A 23456-nucleotide genomic window follows, 5' to 3' on the forward strand; every position below is an offset into this window, starting at 1 on the left:
CCCAAGGTGCAGCGGACAGAAGAATGGTGCAATATAACCACATGGGAAATAATAAAAAGTTCATGTTCACGGTTAGCAGTCCACATGACCGGCTCTGGCCAATCCCAGAACCCAGCCACTCATAAAGTTCTATCACAAAGTTGTAAATTTTCATAAAACAACAAGGAATTTATTGCATTTCTTCATGACCGGTTTAACAGCAGTCTTTTTCTTAGCCGCCATCTTTTTTTTTTTATATATATATATATTATTATTATTATTATTATTATTATTATTATTATTATTCTTAATTTGGATTTTTTTTTAATTTGGATTTTTTTTAATTTGGATTTTTTTTTTAATTTTATTTTTTTTTATGAACAAAAAAATATATTTAGGGGGATAAAAATATATATATATATTAAAAAAAGGGGGTTCGGGGATATTCGAATTATTTTTTTTTTCACATCACCCCATCCTCAGCTTGGAGTTGGGGGGTGGGGAGAGGGGATAAAAAAGGATATTTTGGAACAATAAAACCCCCCCAGAATAAAGAGCTGGAGCTTGGGGTCGCGTTGAAAAGGGGGAAGGCGCAGTGAAACACCGGGGTTCGCCCCGGTTTTGGGCTCAATCCCCCCTTTTTTGGGTCAAAATTGGCACTTTTGAGGCTGGAAGGGGCAAAAGGAGGCGGAATGGGGATTTTTTTTTAGGTTGAAATGAGGTTTTGGGGGTGAAATAAAAGCAGGAAAAGCGCGGTTGGGGATGGAGAGGGGTTTTGGGGAGGGGTCCCCGCTGCCAAAGCCCCCCCGGGACCCCTCGGTGTCCCCTCGGTGTCCCCTCGGTGTCCCCAGGGGTTTTGGGGTTCCCAACGCTCCCCCCCTGCCCCATTAAATTAAATTAAATCCCGGTTTTTTCCCCATTTTCCCTGGAATTCTCCTGGATTCCCGCTGCCCCCCCCAAGGGGTCCTGCCCGGGGGGGGGATGGGAGCAGCTCCAGGGGTCCAGGAGAGGGAGAGAGAGGGGAAAATTCTGGAATCTCTTTTATTTTTCTCTATATTTATTCATTTCCACCCCCCCTCCGAACCCCTTCCTCAGCCTCGGGGCTGCAGAGATGGGAGGGGGAGGTAAAAAATTTGAAAAAAAAATGGAATTTTTCCCCCTTTTCTCCTGGATTTTCCCCCCTCCAAATGGGAATTTCGGGATGTTTTAAATAATTCGGGATTCCCATCACCGGGGAGCGCCAGGAGGGAATTTAGGGGCGCTCAGAACCCCGAGGGGGCGCTTGAGTTTTTGGGGGGAGAGGAAAAAAAAACCCCCCCGAGGGCAGGAAAACATCTGGGGGTGGTGGGAGGTGAGGAAGGAGCGGAGCTGCCACCGCCAAATCCTCCCAGAACTCCCAGAATTGGGGTTTTTTTGGGTTGATTTTGGGGTTTTTGGGGTGTTTTTCTGTTCATGTTTTTGGGGGTTTTATTTGGGTTTATTCCGGTTTTTTTTTTTTAATGTGTATATATAGTTTATTATTATTATTATCACTATTATTGCTATTATTAGTACTATTACCATCACCATTATTAATTTTTTAAATTATTATTTTATTTATTTAATTATTTTATTTATTTAAATATTTTATTTATTTAATTATTTTATTTATTTAATTATTTTATTTATTTCATTATTTTATTTATTTAAATATTTTATTTATTTCATTATTTTACTTATTTCATTATTTTACTTATTTCATTATTTCGCTTATTTCATTTTTTTTATTTAATCCATTATTTTATTTAATTCATTATTTTATTGATTTAATTTTATTATTTTTAATTTTTTAATTTTTTAATTAATTTTTTTTTTTTTTTTTAATTTTCTTTCCCTCTCCACCTCCCGGAATAAAAATCCCGAGCATCCTCCTCTTCTTTATCCTCAAAAGAAATAAATAAATCAACAAACAGGGCGGGGAAAAGGTGGTGGAGGGGGGAGAGGCTCAAACGTTTAAATTTCCTCTCCTTTTGTTTTCCCCGCTTGATTCTTATTTTTTTTTATTTTTTTTATTTTTTTTTTTCTTCTTCTCCTCCTTCCTCTTCCCCGGCGTTTAATTGCTTTAATTAATTTTATTCGCGCTTTGATGCTTGATGTTATTTGGTGTTAATGAAAGGGCGGAGGGAGAACCTGAAAAAGAAAATAAGAAATAAATGAAATGGCCAAAGGAGCGGAGAAATGGAGCCAAATTACGAGAAGAATTAAAGCGAGGTGCGGGAAGGTTTTTAATTTTTTTAGGGAGATTTTTGGGTTTTTTTCAATTCCTTTTTTTTTTTTTTTGAGTTGGTTTTTACCTCGCTCAGAAATAGGGAGAGGAAACAGAGCCCAGCCCGCATTTCCAGAACCCCGAAATTCAATTATTTCTCAGGATATTCGCCAAATCTCCCCCAAAATTCACCGATATCTTCACGGGATTGGCCGCCCCAAAGGAAAAGCAGAGAAATTTGGGTGATAAATCGGGATAAAAGGAGATTTCATCGCCTTTATTTCAAATCCAGCCCAAAAAAAACTTGTTTTTAATAAACCCAAGAGGAAAGCACCCAACGCTCCGGGGATTATTGGAGATCTCCTCTTTATTTCCAAGAATAATAATCACAGACAAAGGAAAAAATAATAATAATAATAATAATAATTAATAATAATAACAAAATAGCAACGCGCCGCCATTAAATAATTTGCTACTTTGATATACAACATTTGACGTGGCACAATATTAATTCCTCTTCTTTTTTTTTTTTCTTATTTTTTATTATTTTTTCCCCATTTTTTTTTTATCCCGTAGAGGCTCCGACAACGAAGGTAAAAATATCCACAGAGACAAAAAGAGCATCGCAAGGAGAAAAGAACCACAGAGGTTCCAGGGGAGGAAGGAGGAATAATAATTCTTATTATGTACAGGACTCTACGAGCTAAATTTAATTTGCATTCAGGCTTTTCGGGTCACATTTTTCTAAATTAAAGGTGCTAAACACGACCACGTTATTTCAAAACCCCCCCCAAAAAAAAATAAAATATTCCCTCCCCCCCAAAAAAAAAAATTAAAAATAGAGTACACAGCGAAGTACAAAGGGAGATTTTACAAATTTACTGGTGCTAGAGGAAGGCTCACGTAGGGAAATAAAATGTGTCTATCCCGAGTCTAAAGCCACATTTAATAGGTAGATATTCTATTGTACAAAAAAAAACCGACCAAAAAACAACAACAACAAAAAAAATGACATTTTAATATAGGTAGTATTTTTTTTTTCCCTCAGTGTCATCAAACACAACGCATCGCTCCTAGGGGTTTAATTATTAATGCGCTTATCATTTATTTTTATATATAGTCTTTTTTTTTTTTTAATTTATTTCATTTTTTTCACCCCATTTTTTAACTTTTTTTTTTTTTTTTCTCCTCGCTCCTTTTTTTTCCCATTTTTTTTTTTCCTTTCTCCTTTTTTTTTTTTTCACTCCTCTTCATCCTCCTCGGCGTCCGCTTTCTCCTGCCCGCCGGAGCCGGGGCAGGAGGTTTTATTTTCTTTTTTCCACTTCATGCGGCGGTTCTGGAACCAGATTTTGATTTGCCTCTCGCTCAGGCAGAGCGCGTGGGCGATCTCGATGCGTCTCCTCCGGGTCAGGTAGCGGTTGTAGTGGAATTCCTTCTCCAGCTCCAGGGTTTGGTACCTGGTGTAGGTCTGGCGGCCGCGTTTTCTGTCCGTTCCTGCCAAAAAAAAACCCAGATTTGGGTCAGTTCAGAGCGTTTTGGGAGGCTTTAATTTGATTTTTTTTTGCCTTTTTGTGGCGCGGATCAAGAGCTGCGCCACCGGAGGAAGAACCCTGCGAGACCCGGGATGAAATTTTAATTATTTTTTGGAGGATTTTCCTTCTTTTTTGAGGTTTTTCGCAGCCCCCAAAGGAGCCGAGCTTTAATTTCCCCTCGTCCCGGTCGAGCCTGGGAGCGAACAACAAAGTTCACAAAGTTTCCTGCCCCGGCCAGACTGGCGAGTTCCTGCCTCAATTTTCACCCAGACACCAGAAATTTGGGATATTTTGGGTGGAAATGAGAGAGGAAACGCAGCCGGGGAGAGGCAGAGACATCTGCAAACCTCCAAAAATCCAAGGGTTTATCCTCTCCTAAAGCTGGCATCACCGGGATGCCCCAGGTGAGGGAGGATTTTAATCCTTCCAGGGAATTTGGGGCATTTTGGGCATTTCTGGGGCTCTCGGAGGGGTTTTTCCCCCCTTCCCCTGGCTGATTTTTTTTATTTTTGAGGATGAGGATGTGAAGAGCTCGCCAAGCTGGCCACCAGCAGGGCTTGGAAAGGGCCCAGCTCCTGATTTTCCCCCTCCACCCGACATTTCCTGGATTCCTGATTGGGGAATTATTCTACAATCTGCTGTTTGTGATCTCTCGGTGTAAAATCTGCGCGGATCTGGCGTGGAACGCGTTCCTGCCCTGGAGCAGCAGCCCCCGGCCTCTCTCCTCCACAAATCCTCTCCTTTTTCCCCTTTTTTCCCCTCCCAAACTCGACCCCCTTTTCTCTCGATTTTTTCTTTTTTTTATCTCTTGAAGAAGAAAAGATTCAGTCATTAAAAGGGGGAAAAAAAAGAAAAAAAGAGAAAAAAAAAGAGAAAAAAAAGAGAAAAAAAAGAGGAAATAAGATAAAAAAAAAAGAGGAAAAAAAAGAGAAAAGAGAAAAAAAAAAGAGAAAAAAAAGAGAAAAAAAGAGAAAAAAAAAGAGGAAAAAAAAGAGAAAAAAAGAGAAAAAAAGAGAAAAAAAAAGAGAAAAAAAAGAGAAAAAAAAGAGAAAAAAAAAAGAGAAAAAAAAGAGAAAAAAGAGAAAAAAAGAGAAAAAAAGAGAAAAAAAAGAGAAAAAAAAGGGGAAAAAAAAAGAGGAAAAAAAAGAGAAAAAAAAGGCAAAAGAGCCCGGGTTAAGCTGTAAAGTAAAAATGTGCAGGTCGTGGAATGCGGGTTGTAAAATCCGCCGAGGGGAGAGCCATAAAGCGCTGAATGGGGATGACAACTCAATCTCTGCTCGAAATTCCACCGGCGGCATCGGAACAGGAAGGGAAAGGGGGCCTGGAAGGGCGGGACCCCCTTTTTTACCCCCCAAGTGGAGTTTTTTTCTGCTTTTAGGCTCAGCTGATCTCAGAACATTCAGGTTTTTTTTGTTGTTTTGGGGTTTTTTTTGAGGTTTGGTCTCTTTCCAGCGCTGATCCTCGCAGCATCACACGGGATGAAGGAGGAGAGGGTAGGGGGGCTTCTTAAATCTGAAGTGGGATAAAAGCAGAGATGAAGTGTTTACGACCAGAAATATTTGGTCTTTGATAAATCAACTGTAAAAGCGGATGAGTTATGGAGCAGGTAATGGAAAGAACTGACCACCGAGGAAGTGCGAGGGAAACTCCTGCCTTCACAATCCGCTCTTTTCCCTCTTCCCTGCGCTTCCCAGCGAGGTCGGGCCGCGCTCCTGAGGAGCTCGCCCGGATTTTTCCGCCCCTGGAGAGCCGGGATGATGCTCCGGGGTGACGGTCTGGCTTGGGAAGGGGGTGCCCGCGCTGTGCCCCCCGCTTCTGGGTGGGACAGCATCGCCTTTCCCCCTCTTTTGGGGTGCGAGGAGCCCCACGAGTGGTCATGGACACCTCCATCAGCCCCACGAGTGGCCTCGGGCATCTCCATCAGCCCCACGAGTGGTCATGGACACCTCGATCAGCCCCACGAGTGGCCATGGACACCTCGATCAGCCCCACGAGTGGTCACAGACACCTCGATCAGCCCCACGAGTGGCCATGGACAGCTCCATCAGCCCCACGAGTGGTCATGGACACCTCCATGAGCCCCACGAGTGGTCATGGACACCTCCATGAGCCCCACGAGTGGTCATGGACACCACGATCAGCCCCACGAGTGGTCATGGACAGCTCCATCAGCCCCACGAGTGGTCATGGACACCTCCATGAGCCCCACGAGTGGTCATGGACACCACGATCAGCCCCACGAGTGACCTCGGGCATCTCCATCAGCCCCACGAGTGACCTCGGACAGCTCCATCAGCCCCACGAGTGGTCATGGACACGGAACAGGAGGGGCGAGCCCGGTGTGGAGCTCCCAGCCCGGCCCCGGAGCGCTCCGGGCAGCCCGGGGGGAGCGGGACCGCCCCGGGACCCCTCCAGAGCGGGAGGAAAGGGATATTTATTAATTTTATTAATTGTTAATTGACGTTAATACCCCGAGACGGAGCGGGGCGGGCGCTGAAGGCAGCCGGGAGGGTCGGGATGTTGCGGGGCCGCCCCTGGAGCCCCCCCAGCTCCAGCAGGGCCGCGCTGAGCACCCCAAAAGTGCCTTCCGTGAGGGTTTGGGGACAGGGGAACCAGTTTGATCCATCCATCCATCCATCCATCCATCCATCCATCCGTCCATCCGTCCATCCCTCCGCCCGCCCCTCCCTCCATCCCCATCCCGGCCGGGCTGTCAGCGCTGGGGGTGCGGGATTTTTGGGGGTTTCTCAGGGAGCGGGGAACGATGCGCTGCCTCTCCCGACACCGCAGCGCTCGGGACACCGCCAGGGGCTCCCGGGTGAAGCTTCGGCCGCCTCAAAGGAAAACAAGGCGAGCCCTCAAAGCACCTCCCATCATCAAGAGTTTCACCCCCCGCTCCCCGGCTCCATCTGTGGGTCTGCACAGCCTCCAGCCTGGAAGTTCAGGAGGAGAAGAAGGGGCTGGCCGCGATTCCTGTGCCTCCGTCTGTCCCCTCCGAGACAAACCGACGCAGCCCCGATGAATATTTCAAGCTAAAAGCGCGGCTTTACGGCCGGGCTGGGGGGAGGATTGAGGGGAGAGGGAGGGGGTGGGTGGGTGTGCGGCTCTCCCCCCACCCCTCTCTCTTTTTGAAGACGCATTTTGGCTGAAACGTCATGAAAGGAGATGGGGACAATCCCCCCACCACCACCACCCTCGGTCATAAAGCCCCCACCACCCCCCGGTCATAAAGCCCCCAGCACCCCCCGGCGCACGCCATCAAATAATTCACACTCCCCACACCCCCCAAAGCCCCCTCCCCTCTTCCTCCTCCTCCTCCTCCTCCTCCTCCCCCCGGAGCTCCTTCCTCGGGCTCTTACCTGTGCTCCTCATCCAGGGGTAGATTCGGAAGTTGCTGTCGCTTTGCAAATCCGAGTCCCTCTGGTCGTTTTTGCTGCAGTTCTGCTTGGAGGCGTCTGCCGGGCACATCACCGAGAGGTTCTGCTCGAAGGGGGAGCAGTGCATGTTGAAGGAGCCGGGCTCCAGGCCGTAACCCGAGGGGTACACGCCGGGGGGCTGGGGGTGCACGGAGCTGCCGCTGGAGTAGAGCCCGGGCATGGAAGCGGCGAAGGGAGGAGTGGATCCGGCCCCATACCCCGCTCGCTGCGTGTTGGAGGCGAAAGCGCAAGAAGTTTGCTCGGGGAAGACTCCGGATGGGAAAACCGAACTTGCGGCTTGATATTTAGAAAATAAAGCATTGGCATAATACAATGAACTCATAATTTGGCCGGGTGATTTGTAGGTCGGGACGTTTTAGTGTCGGTTTTTTACGAGGTACCGTGATATATTACGGAATTAAGAGTCCAGATTTACACCAAAAAGGAGCCTTTTTTTTCCTCCCGGCCCCGGTGACGCGCGGGCACGTGGCTGAGGAGGCTCCAATCGCCGGCCGCCCCCTCCTCGGGGGCACGGGACTGTGCGCCCGGATTTATAAAATATGATAAATAATTGATGCCGTATAAAACCCACCCCCCCCTCACCAGCTCTGCTGGAAGGGGTGAAATCGTACCGGAGTCGATAAGCAACCTGTAATCAGTTTTCGGCTCAAGAGAGAGGGGAGGAAAGAGAATGGGAGGGGGGGGGGGAGTGGAGAGGGGGGGTGGAAAAATGGTTTTTTTGAAAAAAAATAGGAAATGGGAAAAATAAGAAATGATAAAAATAGGAGAAAAATATGAGAAAAATAGGAGAAAAGTATGAGAAAAATATGAGAAAAATAGGAGAAAAATAGGAGAAAAATAGGAGAAAAATATAATAAAAATATGAGAAAAATATGAGAAAAATATGAGAAAAATGGGAGAAAAATAGGAGAAAAATATGAGAAAAGTATGAGAAAAATATGAGAAAAATGGGAGAAAAATAGGAGAAAAATATGAGAAAAATATGAGAAAAATAGGAGAAAAATAGGAGAAAAATAGGAGAAAAATAGGAGAAAAATAGGAGAAAAATATAATAAAAATAGAATAAGAATATAGTAAAAATATAATAAGAATATAATAAAAATATAACAAAAATATAACAAAAATATAACAAAAATATAAAGAAATATAACAAAAATATAACAAAAATATAACAAAAATATAGTAAAAATATAATAAAAATATAATAAAAATATAATAAGAATATAATAAAAATAATAAAAAATATAATAAAAATAATTTAAAAATTGGGAGGGGGTTACAAGCACGTCGCTGATAAACCAGCGAGGGTCTCTCGGTCTCTCTCTGCTGGAGGAAAAGGAAGGGAGCTCTATTTATCCCTTTATTGATCCCGTCTAAATTTCCCTCCTTCGCACCATTTCCTCGGCTCCGGGCTACTTTTTTTTTTATTTTTTTTTTTATTTTTTTTTTCCCAGCAGACTGTCCATAATTCCCTCCCCCTCCCCCCTTGACCCTCGCCCCCTCCTCAAACCCCCCTAAAAAATAAAAAAAAAAAAAAAAAAAAAAAGACAAATGTCTCATTGATACCTAATAGTTTCTGGCGTCTTTTTTTTTTTTTTCTCTCCCCAAATGCCATTCAGCTCTATATCTAATTTATTCCAGTGCCACGGGCTTTGAGCCGCGTATCGAGCTGGCATTCGCTTTTCTTGTTGCGAGAAATAAAGAGCGCTCGGATCCCTTGTTTGGCGTGTCAGCGCTTCTGCGGGGCTCAATTACAGCCAGAAGTCAAACCTGAGCAGCTGGCTGATTTGCTTTCTGCACAGAAACCATCCCAAACCGCCACAGGAATCGGGGTTTTTTTTTTTTCTTCTTCTTGTTGTCGTGGTGGTTTTGGGGTTTTTTTGTTGTTTTTTTGGCGGTCCCGAGTTGGGTGGGATGGGGAGGGTGGGTGGGGAGGGTTTAGAGAGAAAGGAATTAATAAAAAATAACTCAGCCAGGCAGGAAAAGCAGACAATGGTGCGAGGTTTGCGCTGCTTTTCTCCTTGCCCAAGGTTATGAGCATCCCCGGCAGGGGAAGCAGCAGCTCCTCACCCACACCCCAGCCGGGAGCCGGGAAAAAAAGGGGGAAAAGCGACAAAAAACAGATTGGAAATGCAAGAAATGTTAGCTTGGAGGAGCCGGCAGGAAGGCGGAGAGGAGGGGGAGGCATCGCCCCGGCCCCTTCCCCTCCCCACGGCTCCCCCGGCCCGGCCCGGCCGCTCCTCCGAGTTGATTTTTAATTTTATTTTTTTTACCTTTTTGTCCCTTACAGAAATGCGAGTTTTTTATTTCCTTGCTGGAGGAAGAGGAGCAGGGCGAAAAGAATGATGTCACGGAATTGTGGCTTGTAAACTTTTATTGGAACTTTTTTTTTTTCTTTTTTTTCTTTTTTTTTTTTTTTTTTCTTCCGCCGCTTCCAGGTTTAGACAATAGAACAAAGTGGTGAAAGAACAACAAAATATAGCATTAGTTGCCCCAATAAAGTAATTCACGTATACAGTATACATTCTTTTTCACAGTTAACCTAAAGATCACTTTACAACTTGCTTCACTGTGCGCATGCTAACTAAAGGAGAGAAAAAAGCCGCTTTTTTTTTTTTTCTTGGATTTTTTTTTTCCTTTTTTTTTCCTTTTTTTTTAATTTTTTTTTTTTTTGAAGAGACATTTTGGGGAAAAAAAAAAAAAAAAAGAAAAAAAAATAAGAAAAGCTAACCAAGGTAAAGAAGAGGAGGGGAAAGTGAAGAGGAAGAGATAACTACAGCATAAATAGGCAGTTTCATGTTGTTGGGATGTTTGTCTCGATAGCTACCTCCGGTACTTACAGATAAACCACAACCAAAATAAAAAATAATAATAATAATAATAACAATAAAAGGGTTGGGAAATAACCAACTAAAAATTCAATTTTTTTTTTTTTAAAAGAATAATTAAAAAAAAAAAAAAGTGCACAAATGTAATATCACGTAACTCCTATAGCGCTGAAAGCTACGTTAACCAACCCACACCCCCCACCTCCCCACGCCCCCGGAAAGAAGAGAGAGAGAGAGAGAGACAGAAAGAGAAAAGAGAGAATTTCACAGTCATGTTTTACATAAGCTATTGCATTACACTACCACTAGTTAATAACTGGCAAAAAAAAGAGCAGCGGAGAGCTCCCGATCCCTCCCCTGCTCATTGTACCCAGGGATAATCAGCAAAGTGGTGCTCACAGCTATATTGTTTTACAGCAATAAAAGGAGGTTTTTTTTCTTCTTGTTGTTGGGTTTTTTTTTTTTTTTCTCTTTTCTACGCTTTTGTTGTTTTTTTTTTTGTGGTTTTTTTTTCTGGTTTGTTTTTGTGTCCCCCCCCCCCTTCCCCAACCACCCCACACACCCCTCGCCGCCCCCCACCCCAAGCCCTCCCTCACACCATTAACGTGGGGGGCTCGGGGGCTCTTCCAGCCCAGCAGCGCTTGCCTTTTCAGTCCTCAAAATCCCTTTTATTTCTTGTCCGCCTTCTGTGCTTCCCCTTCCTCATCCACCTCCTGGGCTCTTTCCATTTTCTGTTTTTCCAGTTCCTCCTGCTCGCATTTGCTGCTGGGAAACTTGTCTTTGTTGTTCTCCTTTTTCCATTTCATCCTCCTGTTCTGGAACCAGATTTTGACCTGCCTCTCTGTCAATCCCAGGGCGTGCGAGACCTCGATCCTCCGTTTGCGGGTCAGGTAGGGATTAAATAGAAATTCCTTCTCCAGTTCCAGCGTCTGGTAGCGGCTGTAGGTTTGCCTCCCCCTCCTGCGTCCGGCGGCTGCTGGGGGATGGCAAAGGTTGGGGGTGGGAGAGAGGAGGGGGAGAGGAGAAGGAGGTTGAGAGAAACATAAAACAGGCGCGGGGAGAGGCACCAACAGCCAGGGAAAAAAACTTCCCCCTCCCTCCCCCCCCAAAAAAAACCAAAAAAAACCTCAAAAAAACCTCAAAAAAACCTCAAAAAAAACCTCAAAAAAACTCAAAAAAAACTCAAAAAAACCTCAAAAAAAACCTCAAAAAAACCTCAAAAAAAACCTCAAAAAAACCTCAAAAAAAACCTCAAAAAAACCTCAAAAAAACCCTCAAAAAACCCTCAAAAAAACCTCAAAAAAAAACCTCAAAAAAACCTCAAAAAAACCTCAAAAAAACAAAAATATATAATAAAAAAGGTTTTCCTTTCCCGCGGGAAGCCGGGATGTTCCAGAGGGGTTCTGGAGGAAAAGGGGAAAGGGAAAGGGAAAAGGGAAAAGGGAAAAGGGAAAAGGGAAAAGGGAAAGGGGAAAAGGGAAAAGGGAAAGGGGAAAAGGGAAAAGGGAAAAGGGGAAAGGGAAAAGGGAAAAGGGAAAAGGGAAAAGGGAAAGGGGAAAAGGGGAAAGGGGAAAGGGGAAAAGGGAAAAGGGGAAAGGGGAAAAGGGAAAAAGGAAAAAGTGAAAAAGGAAAAAGGGAAAAGGGAAAGGAAAAAGGAAAAAGGGAAAAGGGAAAAGGGGAAAAGGGAAAAGGGAAAAGGGAAAAGGAGGGGGGGTTGGTTCGCTCTCAGCCCACCCCGAGCAGCCCGGCTGGAGATGCGCTTTGCTCACTGATTGTCACCCCCAGCCCGGCTGGACGGGACCCCCCCCACCCCCCAAAATAAAACCCCCAAACCCCCCAAATTTCAAACGAGTGAAAAGCCCCGGAGAGAGGCGGCAGCACGATCCCGAATCCAGCCCCAAACAAAAATGAAGAGGCTTTTTAAGGCTATAAAAGTGCCATAAACTTTAAGGACGCTTCCTTCCACAGAAAGCCCGGCTCGCTCAGCCCCCAGAAGAAAAGGTCTCCTTCAGGGTAATTAAACTATAAAGCAATTTACAAGTGCAAAAGTTTACCCCCATAAAGCAGTAAAATACAGTCACCGGGGGGAAGAAAAAGGCAGCGAAAGAAAGAAAGCGAGCAAAGACAGAGAGAGGGGCAGGAAAGAGGGTGAAAAAAAAAGAAACGATAACAAAAAAAAAAACCCCAAAGGGGGTGGCCGGACTTGGGGAGGAGAGGTGGGGGGCGACTTTCTGGGGGCGTCCTTCCCGTTTTCTCCTCACCTTGCGGTCGCATCCAGGGGAAGAGCTGGGTGGGAGAAGGGCTCTGCTCGGAGCTCTCCGCCTCCTCTCCGAGGCCGCTGGCGGCGAGTTTGCAGTCGGTGTACTGCACCAGCTCGGGCTCCTGCGCCCCGAACAGGCTCTGCCTCTGCAGGGGCTCGTAGCCGTAGAAGTTGCCGGGGTCCCCGTGGCAAGCCACGGCGCACGGGTTCTGCTGGTACGGGGAGCTGGAGAGAGACGAGGCTCCGTGGTAGAATTCCTGGATTTGGGGTGGGTGCTGGAAGGTGCCCCCCGCGCTGGGTCCGTACACCACGGTGGGTCTGCCCCCCAGATCCTGAGCGAAGCCACAGTCATAATAATTGGGGCGCAGGGAGTCGCCGGTTTTGTATTTGGAGAAGAGTGAGTTGACAAAATAGGAGCTCATTTTAATTTCAATAAGAGGTTTGTTGTTTGAGGGTTGTTTTTTTTGTTGTTGTTGTTGTTGTTGTTGTTTCCCTTCTTTTTTTTTTGTCTTCCCCAGGAAAAAAAAAATATATTAAAAAAAAAAAATTATATTAAAAAATTATATTAAAAAAATATATTAAAAAAAAAAATCACCCTCACAACAACAACAAACCAAACCACGGGAATCTATTAGCCAGAAAAAAAAAAAAAAAAAAAAATTAATAAAAAAAAAAAAAAAGAAAGCGCTAAGATGCTAAGCAACGACACTTTGTGATTTCCAGGAATATAAAAGGAGGATATAATCAAAACTCTAAGCCTGCATGATATTGAATTCTTTCCTCCCCCCCCACCCCTTACCAAAAAAAAAAAAAAAAAAAAAAAAAAAAAAAATCGCCACTTAAAGAGTTCTCGCTTTACATTTCCAAGAAGAGATGCCAGTTCATAAACAGTTTTCAGTGATTTACTTCAGCGCAAATGAGTTGTTTCATATTTTGCAGTGTCTTTTCATGATCATTTGCATCTATTACCAAAACCTCATCCTATTGGCTTCTCCTTACTCCACACGGACTCTGCACCGCATGATTGTGAAAGGAAGAGTGTGAGAGAATAAAGAAGGAAAAGCGAGCGAGGGGGAGCGGGAGAGGGAGGGAGAGGGGAAGGGAGAAGGAGGTGGGGTGAATATACGGATTAAATATGTTTAACTACCTACATTAATGAGATATCGCTCGCCTCACAACAAATCACGTACCTAGACCACCCAAAAGATTGATTTTTGGGGAGTGTTGGAAAATTAAAGAGGAGCGCTGGCTGTCGTTAATTTCGAAATTTTAACGAGGCAGTTTTAGCCTTTTTAAATGTCAGGGTCGCTTTGGAAAACTGTAAAAGAACACGATTTAATTGCTACCAGTTTTAAAAGGTCCTATAAATGTAATTGGTATTTTAATACAAGTTATCAAATCATACAGCTTCTTACCCTAAACATATTTTAAAACAAACGAGGTAGTCATATTTAACATTTTAATGATCAATTTCCTTATTATTGATAAAGGTTTAACTATCGCATGAAGGGAATTGCGTTTGTAATAGCCCCAAAAAAGGCTGTAAACTGTTTAACAAACTATAAAACGCCATAAAGCCGGGGATGTTGTTGTTGTTTATACCGCACGACATAAAAAGCCGTTAAGGGTTTTACGATTCCGCTCCTCCAGCGCTATAAAAGCGGAGTTTTCCATTGGAGCCTTCCGCGGCCGCGGCGAGGTGCGGAGGTGTCAATATTGAATTAAAAATCATTAGAGTTTTTCATCTAGAACATCGAGTTTTGCGCGGCTCGCCCTGGCTGCCTCCTCCTCCCTCCCTCCCTCCCTCCCTCCCTCCTCCTCCTCCTCCTCCTCCTCCTCCCGCACCCAGGACTTGCTCGGGGATCATCGGAAACTCAAAATATCGAGGCTCTGATCACCTCCAGAGCAGGAAAAACCTTCCCTCTCTCCCCCAAAAACTTCCACTTAATTTTATTTTATTTTAAATAATTTAATTTTCATTTTTTCCCCCCAAAAAAAACCCCAAACCCGAGCAAACCTTCCCCTTTTATTGGCTTTTTTTTGGTAACAACCGAGCCAAAAGTTGCCCCTCGGATGCCAGCGCTGCAATTTTCCACCTCCAGAACACACAGGGGGTAGATTTGGAAATTCAATTCTCGCACTCAGCAAATATTACCCGGCTAATAACGATTCCGAACCCTCCCAGCCCAAATCCTGAGCCCCAGCGCTCCCCTCAAAACCCCTCACAATTTTCCAGCCTTTTCCAGCCTTTTCCAGCCTTTCCCAGCCTTTCCCAGCCTTTTCCAGCCTCCAATCCTCTCTTTTCTAGCTCAATTATTTAATTTTTAATTATTATTATTATTATTTTTTTCTCCCCGCTTAAGTTTCTGATTTTTTCCCATCCCGGCGGGGTTGGAGAAATCCGAATTTCGGGGGGTTCTGCTCCTTCCCCCCTCCACCCCACAAATAAAATCCAACCTCCACCGCGCGGAAAAAAGAGGGGAAAAGCTGAAATATCCCGATTTTCCTGCTTTTTTTGAATAAAAAAACCCCAAAATCCATCAGTGGGGACGTGCAGGAGCCGGAGGGAGGCGAAAAAAAAAGGGAAAGGGAGGAAAAAAAAACAAAGATAGCAACGGAATAAAACTTTAAACCCATCCTTAGAGAAATAATTTAAGTAAATACGCTTCTTTTATTTTGCGGAGGGGTAATTTCAGCCGAGTCTAAGAGGTTTTTTTCCAGTAATTATTGCTGCTGGAGCACTTGCAGCGCTATAATTAAGGTTTTTTTTTTTCGCCCCTCTAAAAGACGAGTTAACATTTTCCTTTTTTCTTTTTTTTTTTCTCCTTTCCCTCCTCACTTTTATTGTTTTTAACAGATTCGGGTTTCATCTCTCAACATTAAAAACCAAAAAAACAAAAAAACCAACCCGAAAATGGGGAATTAAATAGAGATTTGCGACTCGGAGTGGGGAATATTCAAAATAAAAAGGGGGGAAAGTGAGGAAAAAAAAATTAAAATGAAGATGGGATGGAGTAAAGTGATTTTTTTTAGAAGTTTTTCCTGCTTTTAGAGGCGGGAAGTTTGGGAAAAAAAAAGGGGGAAAAACCAGGAATTTCCAGGAAAATAAGTTTGCTGGTGGAATTGAAGATTTTTATCAAGTGCGGGAGGGTTTTTTTTAGGGCTGGAAATTCAGAGATTCCTTAGAAATCGGTGGCTGATCCTTAAATCCTAAATTTTCCCGATGAAAGGAAAATATTCCAAGGAAAACCCGAGCGGGGCCGGGTGTCCGAGGTAATTTATAAACACCCAGAGGAGGGAAGATTTATTAGAAAATCATAAAAAAGGAGGGGGGAAAAAATTAAAAAATATATTAAAAAAATTGAAAAAAATATATTAAAAAAATTGAAAAATATATTAAAAAAATTGAAAAACATATTAAAAAATATATTAAAAAATTAAAAAATATATTAAAAAAATTAAAAAATATATTAAAAAATTAAAAAATATATTAAAAATAATTAAAAATATATTAAAAAATAAAAAATATATTAAAAATAATTAAAAAATATATTTAAAAATTTAAAAAATATATTAAAAAATTTAAAAAATATATTAAAAAATTAAAAAATACATTAAAAAAAATTTAAAAAATAAAGGAAATTAAAGCCGAAATAATTTCCCAGGTAAAGCCCAAGTTTTGTGTTTCTGCCTCTCTCCCAATGCACAGGGGCGAGATTTTTCTTCATCTCCCTCATTTATTTCTGCTGGCGCTCGTATTTCATCTGGTGCCGCTGGAGATGCTGAAACTTCACCTCTTAAAAACAAAATTTCCACCCCTCGCCGCCTCCCGCGGCTCCGAATTGTTCCATCCTCACCCAAAATCTTGATTTTTATTCATTTTTCATTTTTTTTCTCAGCATCTGGAGCGGTTTCTGACGGAACTTGAGGAAAAAAAACCCAAAAAACCCCCAAAAAACCCCCCAAAAAACCCCAAAAAACACCAAAAAAACCCAAAAAAAACCCAAAAACCGAACCCGTTTGTGCCGATTCGGGTGAAAACTTTTGAAATTATTTTGAAATTATCGCCGACCTTTGCAGGGGAAGAATTCCAACATCGGAAGGATTTTTATTTATTGTAATTATTATTAATTTTTGCCTGGTAATTCGGAGGAAGTGAAGAGGAGGAGTTGAAAGTTGCCGGTTTTTGGGGTGCATTTCTGAGAACCCCAAATCTCGGTTTTTTTAGGAGCATTTTGGGTTCATTTCCTCCTTTCTGACGTTTTTAAAAGAAGATTTTTAAAGCTGCTCAAGCCAAGAATTGAAGAGAAAAAATCAGAAGCGGCCGCAGCAGAAATGGAGCCAGAAATGGGTTTAACTTCTAAAAAAAACCCCTAAAAATTCCTAATTTTTTCTAATTTCTGATTTTTTTCCCCTAATTTTCTAAAAAATCCTTTTTTTCCCTTGCACGGTTGGGTTCGGGGTTTTTTTTTTGTTTTATTTTTGCTTTTTCCTGGGGTTCTAAAATATAAAATATCGAGCTGGGAGAGCGCAGATAATCGGCAGAATGGGGGAAAAATAAAATTATCCCGGTTTTGAGCATCTTTTTCTCCTCGAAATCTTCGCTCCGCTCTGTTTTTCCAGCCCTGCAAAATTAAATCTGCGAAGTTTGGGGTAATTTCATCTTTTTTCCTCTCATCCAGAGCAGCAGAAAACAAAACCGGGCGCTTTTAAAAATTTTAAATTAATTTTTAAATCCTCTTTTTAAGCAGAAATCGTCCCTTTTCTAAAATTTTTTTTCCTTTATTTTTTTTCCCTGCTTCAGATAATTTATCCTGGATGGGAAAAAAAAATTAAGAAAAGCTTTAAAATGGTTAAAAAGGCCAAAATTAACCCAATATTTTACTGAGGGAGGCTCTAACGTGGAGCGACGTCTCCACCTCGCGCCCTCGCTCGGAACTGCAGAAAGAAATGAAAATAAATCTTAAAAAAAAATATAAAAATAAAGTATAAAACCATCAAAAAACAACAAATCCCCCCTCCTCTCCCTATGGGCGAAACAGCAAAAATTAAAAAAAAAATTATCTAAAAATAAAAATAAACGAGGGAAAATAAGAGGAAAAAAAAAGATTTTTTTTAATTTTATTTTTTTTGGAGTTTTCTCAAAGTGCGGCAATAAAAAAAAAGGATAAAAGAAGAGAATTGGGTTCTTTTTTTTTTTTTTTTGAAAAGCGTTATTGTTTCAAATTCCGAGAGTGAACAATCGCTCATTCTGCTCCTCCTCGAGCCCGGGGGGGTTGGAAAGTCATAAAAAGCTTCCCCAGACGTCTCGCCACGAGTTGAGTGCGAGCGTTGTTTTGATTTTTTTTTGGGTTTTTTTTTGTGTGCCTGGAATTGTTTTAAAAGGGAAAAAAAAATAGGGGGGAAAGGGGAAAAGTTTAAAAAAAAAATGGGGGGGAAAGGGGAAAAGTTTAAAAAAAAAAAGGGAAGAAAAGGGGAAAAAAATTAAAAAAAAAGGGGAAGAAAAGGGGGAAAGTTTAAAAAAAAAAGGGAAGAAAAGGGGGGAAAGTTTTAAAAAAAAATGGGGGGGAAAGGGGAAAAGTTTTAAAAAAAAAGGGAAGAAAAGGGGGAAAAATTTAAAATTAAATTAAAATAAATAAAAAAATAAGAATAAGAATAAGAATAAGAATAAGAATAAGAATAAGAATAAAAATTAAAATAAATAAAAAATAAAATAAGAATAAGAATAAGAATAAGAATAAGAATAAGAATAAGAACAAGAATAAAAATAAAAATAAATAAAAAATAAGAATAAGAATAAGAATAAGAATAAGAATAAGAATAAGAATAAGAACAAGAATAAGAATAAGAACAAGAATAAAAATTAAAATAAATAAAAAATAAAATTAAAATAAGAATGAGAATAAGAATAAGAACAAGAATAAGAACAAGAATAAAAATTAAAATAAATAAAAATTAAGAATAAGGATAAGAATAAGAATAAGAATAAGAACAAGAATAAGAACAAGAATAAGAATAAGAATAAAAATAAAAATAAAAATAAAAATAAAAATAAGAATAAGAATTAGAATAAGAATAAGAATAAGAATAAGAACAAGAACAAGAATAAGAACAAGAATAAGAACAAGAATAAGAACAAGAATAAGAACAAGAATAAGAATAAAAATAAATAAAAAATAAGAATAAGAATAAGAATAAGAATAAGAATAAAAAGAAAAAATAAGAAGAAAAAATAAAAATAAAAAATAAAAATAAAATAAAAAATAAAATAAAAAAAAAGAATAAAAATACAAAATAAGAATAAAAATAAATAAAAAATAATAATGAAAAAAATCCAATTAAAAGAATCCGGGGGAACTCCTTGAGCGAAGCAGAAACACGAGCTGGGCTTCCCCACATTCCCAACTCCTTGGAGTAATTTAGGAGTTCCTGAAAGTTTTCTTGCCCTGTTTCCTTTACAGCCGCTCAGTTCCTTAACCTTCACAAATTTATACCCAATAAACTTTTATAGCGGTCATATTCTTTTATTGCAGCGCTCTGCACTGAATTTCCCTTTTTTTCTTTTTTTTTTTTATCACAAGTTCCTTCCCTTTTTTCTCTTTTTTCCACTTTAAACTCCCCCCCCAAAAAAAAACAACCAAAAAAAAAAAAAATCTTTTGTTTTCTTTTCAGAGCCGTCCCAAAAGAAAGGAATTTTTTTTTTTCTTTATTTTCCTTTTATTTAATTCCCTTTTAAGAAGTGAAATATTACCCTTTAGAGCGGCCCATTATGTTAAAAATTAGTGGAAAAAAGAGGATTTTTTTTGGGTTCTTTTTCTCCTTTCCTGCTGGGACTGAGCGGGACTCGCCGTTTTTTAGGGGTTTTATTCCTTTGGCCTTAATTATTTGAATTTATTTAAAATATCAAACCGCTTTTCCAGGCTGTTTCATGAGCAATAAATGGAATTTCGAGAGGGAATCCCGGGAATTGCGCTTGGAAAAAGATGGAATCGTGAGAGGCGATGCCAAGATGGGACAGCGGGGTGAGGTTTCCCCGCTTTCTTTTGGGGTTTTTTTGGGGGAATTTGGGGTTTTTTGGTTATTTTGGTTTTTCTTTTTAATTTTTTTGGTTTTTTGGGATTTTTTGGGGTTTTTTTGAGGTTTTTTTGGGTTTTTTTGGGGTTTTTTTGGGGATTTTTTTGCGGTTTTTTGGGGGGATTTTTGGGTTTTTGGGGGGGTTTCGGGTTTTTTTTTTGTTTTTTTGGTTTTTTTTATTTTTTGGGGGGATTTTTTGGTTTTTTTGAGAGTTTTTTGCCGTTTTTGGGGGGTTATTTGGGGGATTTTTTGGGTTTTTTTGGGTTTTTTTGGGATTTTTTTGCGGTTTTTTGGGGGGTTTTTTGGGGATTTTTTTGGTTTTTTTGGGTTTTTGGGGGGATTTTTTGGTTTTTTTGAGAGTTTTTTGCCGTTTTTGGGGGTTATTTGAGGGGTTTTTGGGTTATTTTGATTTTTTTTGTGTGTGTGTTTTTCCCCTTTCTCCAGCCAAGTTTTTCCTCGGAAGAAAAGGGAATAAAGAGATTAAACCTCAAAATAAAAAAAAAAAATAAATCAGGGAATAATCGGGAATTGCATCCCGAGATTCTCCAGCTGCGATTTCCGAATTAACGAGAATATTCATTAAAAATCCCCAATTTTGGGGCATTTCGGTGCAATTTTCTCCACTTCTGACCCGAATTTTTGGGGTTTTTTTTAAACCCGAACCCAAAGCCAGAAAGAAAAAAAACCCAGGAAAGGAAAACGGGGGAAAATTCTGGAATTTTGGGGGGAAGCAGAACACAATGAACAGATTTGTTCTAAATTCCGTTTTTATTCTGGAGCATTAAAACATCTCTGGAAAATACATCCGGGTTGATGCTACAGAAAACAAAAAATTTTCCGACATTTTATTATTATTTTTTATTATTTTTTTTAATTTTTTTTCTCCCTTTTTTAAGTTTTTTTAATTTTTTTTTAAAGTAAGCGCATTTCCTATTAAAATCAGCTAACATTTCATTTCTATTTTTCAAAGAACCTCTTAAAAATATCCGCTCTTTACCACAAATCTAAGCGAGGAAAACAAAAAATCAAACTCGTTTTTAAATCCCTGTGGCCTAAAACGTGGAGAAAGTCCTGGAAAAACTCCTGGAAATTAAAATATTGAGGAATTTTTGGCAAATCCTTTTGGAGAAATGAAGAATTCGCCCATCCTCGAGAAGAATCAGACCTGGAAAAAAAAAAACAAATTCCTCCCAGCTCCAAAAATCTTTCCTCAACCATTTGATTTAATTTAATAATTTAATTTTAATTTTTAAATAAATCAGAATTTTAAGAAATTCCACCTCTCGGCTGAAAAACGCCTCAAAAATCGGATTTTTTTTTTAAAAATTTCGGTTTTTAAAGGCGAAGTTTGGTGGTGTCGGAATCTCTCCGGCAGCAGAAGGGTTAAATTTGAGATGGAAAGTTTGAAACCAGCAAAGTTTAAGCGGAAAAAAATATAAAAATTTAAATTTAAACCCAAAAAAATTCCAAATTTTCTGGGGAATTCACTCCAAACCCTTCAGCTCCGATTTATCACCGAGGGGGGAAGAGAAAATTTGAATTTTTTTTTTAATTTTTAACCCTTTTTAAGAGGTTTTGGAAAGGCGGAAATTTCAGAGCAGCTCTCGGGTTTTATCTCGGGATGGGGAGGGGGAAGAGGAGAGGAAAAAAAAAACCAAAAAAGAGGAAAAAAAAATGAAAAATCTGCAAAAAAATGTTCCTATCGCTGCTGCCAGAGCAGCTCCGGCTCCGCTGATAAAATTCAGCCGGGACTGGAAACAGATCGGGGCTGGTTCCTTCAGATAAGCAAAAAAAAATGACATTTTTGGGGTTTTTGGGGGGATTTTTTGGGGATTTTTTTGAGATTTTTTTGGGATTTTTTTTGGGTTTTTTTGGGGGGTTTTGGGGGGGATTTTTGGGGTTTTTTGGGGATTTTATGGGATTTTTTTGGGATTTTTTTGGGGATTTTTCGGGGGTTTTTTGGGGATTTTTTGGGGATTTTTTGGGGGTTTTTTGGGGTGTTTTGGGGGGATTTTTTGGGGAGATTTTATGGGATTTTTTGGGGATTTTTGGGGGGATTTTTTGGGGATTTTTTGGGGTTTTTTCGGGGGTTTGGGGGGGATTTTTTGGGTTTTTGGGGGATTTTGGGGGGGGTTTTGGGATTTTTTTTTTTATTTTTGGGGGGTTTTTTGGGGTTTTTGGGGATTTTATGGGATTTTGGGGAGATTTTTGGAGGGATTTTTCCGGGGGTTTTGGGGGGGATTTTTGGGGTTTTTGGGGATTTTATGGGATTTTTGGGGGATTTTTTGGGGGATTTTTTGGGGATTCTTTGGGGATTTTTTGGGGTTTTTTTTCGGGGGTTGTGGGGGGGATTTTTTGGGGGATTTTTTGGGGATTTTTTGGGGGATTTTTTGGGGATTTTTTTGGGATTTTTTGGGGATTTTTTTGGGATTTTTTTGGGATTTTTGGGGGGGTTTTTGGGGGGATTTTTTTCGGATTTTTTGGGGATTTTTGGGGGATTTTTTGGGGTTTTTTGGGGGGTTTGGGGGGGGATTTTTGGTTTTTTGGGGGAATTTTGGGGGGATTTTTGAGGATTTTTTTGGGTTTTAGGGAAGATTTTTGGGGGCATTTTTTTGGGTATTTTGGGGAATTTTTATTGTTTTTTGGGGGGGATTTTTTGGGGTTTTCTTTGGGATTTTTCGGTTTTCTTGGGGGGATTTTTTGGGGTTTTTTTGGGGGGATTTGGGGTTTTTTTGGGTTTTTTTTGCGGGATTTCTTTGGGGTTTGGGGGGATTTTGGGGCGAGTTTGGGGGGGATTTTTTGGGAGATTTTTTTGGGGTCTTTTGAGGAGTTTTTTTGGGGTTTTTTTGGGGGGGATTTTTGGGAGGGTTTTGGGGGATTTTTTTGAGATTTTTGGGGCTTTTTGGGTTTTTTGGGGGGAGTTTTTTTGGGTTTTCTTTGGGGTTTTTTGGGGGAGATTTTTGAGGGTTTTTTGGGGGGAAATTTTTGGGGTTTTTTGGGGATTTTTGGGGGGTTTTGGGTTTTGTTTGGGCAGGGTTTTTAGGGGGGTTTTGGGGTTTTTTTGGGGGTTTTTTTTGAGGGTTTGGGTTTTTTTTAAGGGTTTTTTTTGATTTTTTCCCCCTCCCTCTCCCCTATTTGAGCCGCCATCCCCTCCAAAACCTCAAATTAAAAAATTATTTGAAACACTCAGATTTATTTCCATTCTTCCACTTTTTTTTTTTTTTTGGGCTGGGTTTTTTTTTTTTTTTTCCAGACCGCAAAACTCTTAAAAAAAACACCAAAAAAAATTTAAAAAAATTTAAAAAATAACACAAAACTCCCCAAAAAAAGCCACATCAGAGAGAGAAAAACGAGCTCCGGCACCGACAGAAACACGAGCACCAAACACGGGGGGTCACAAAACACAAAAAACACCCAAAATTCCACTTTTTCCCCTCCCCCTCCCTCCCCTTTTCCCCCCCAAAAAAAAAACCAGAGCCGGGACCTGGCAGAGATAAAATCCCAAAAATTCCCGGCTGGAATTCCCATCCCAAAAAACCCAAACCCGGCGAGATTCAAGTATTTAAAAATAAAATAAAAAAAAAAAATTAAAAAAAAATAATATTTATATAAAGGAAAAGGAATAATTAATAATAATAATAATATTAATAATTAAAAAAAATTAATTAAAAATAGCCGGGTTGAGATTGGAGTTTTTATCTCTGCAGCAGCTCCAGGAAAAGTCGGAAATTCACAATAAATTATAAATATCTAGAGCTAAAAACCCTCCCTGATAGCTCCACTAAGGTAGTTTGGGGTTTTTTTTAATATTTTTCTATTTTTTTGTGGCTTTTCTTTAATTTTTTTATTTTTTTTTTATTATTATTATTATTTTTCAAACTAGAAAAATCCCATTTTTCCTCTAAAAAGTTAGGAATAAGTTTGGAGGGGGGAGTTCTTCTACTTCTTTTTTTTTGTTGTTGTTTTATTTTTTCCCCCTCTCCAAAATAATTTACATTCCCCCTCTTTTTTATCTTTTTTTTTCTCTCTTTTTTCTCTTTTTTTTTCTCTTTTTTCTCTTTTTTTTCTCTTTTTCCTCTTTTTTTCTCTCTTTTTTCTCTT

At 40.3% G+C, this 23456-nt stretch overlaps 2 protein-coding genes and 1 long non-coding RNA gene across 4 annotated transcripts in view; 1 reads left to right on the forward strand and 2 right to left on the reverse strand.

Moving 5' to 3' along the window:
- Positions 1-2571: 2571 nt before the first annotated feature.
- On the reverse strand, positions 2572-7640 carry HOXB7 (homeobox B7). The gene is made up of 2 exons (XM_086864325.1): positions 7116-7640; positions 2572-3718 (listed from the first exon to the last, which is right to left on the reverse strand). Exons 1-2 carry the CDS (start codon positions 7513-7515, stop codon positions 3465-3467), a joined length of 654 nt encoding a protein of 217 aa, XP_086720451.1. The 5' UTR covers positions 7516-7640; the 3' UTR covers positions 2572-3464.
- Positions 7641-9549: 1909 nt separating this feature from the next.
- Positions 9550-12928, reverse strand: HOXB8 (homeobox B8). 2 transcript variants are annotated; one of them, XM_086864323.1, is made up of 2 exons: positions 12283-12928; positions 9550-10997 (listed from the first exon to the last, which is right to left on the reverse strand). In XM_086864323.1, exons 1-2 carry the CDS (start codon positions 12701-12703, stop codon positions 10690-10692), a joined length of 729 nt encoding a protein of 242 aa, XP_086720449.1. In that variant the 5' UTR covers positions 12704-12928; the 3' UTR covers positions 9550-10689. The 2 variants fall into 2 exon arrangements, with proteins under 2 accessions (XP_086720449.1, XP_086720450.1); XM_086864324.1 differs by having other exon boundaries at positions 10690-10994; positions 12283-12703.
- Positions 10837-23456, forward strand: part of LOC147649215 (uncharacterized) — a 13225-nt gene continuing 605 nt past the window's right edge. Inside the window, exons 1-2 of the long non-coding RNA XR_015279506.1 lie at positions 10837-10911; positions 19202-19303. This is a non-coding gene — a long non-coding RNA (uncharacterized LOC147649215). The remainder of the gene's footprint in view (positions 10912-19201; positions 19304-23456) is intronic.

Source organism: Cyanistes caeruleus, chromosome 27 (assembly GCF_971803275.1).
Source record: "Cyanistes caeruleus chromosome 27, bCyaCae1.hap1.1, whole genome shotgun sequence".
Taxonomy (NCBI): domain Eukaryota; kingdom Metazoa; phylum Chordata; class Aves; order Passeriformes; family Paridae; genus Cyanistes; species Cyanistes caeruleus.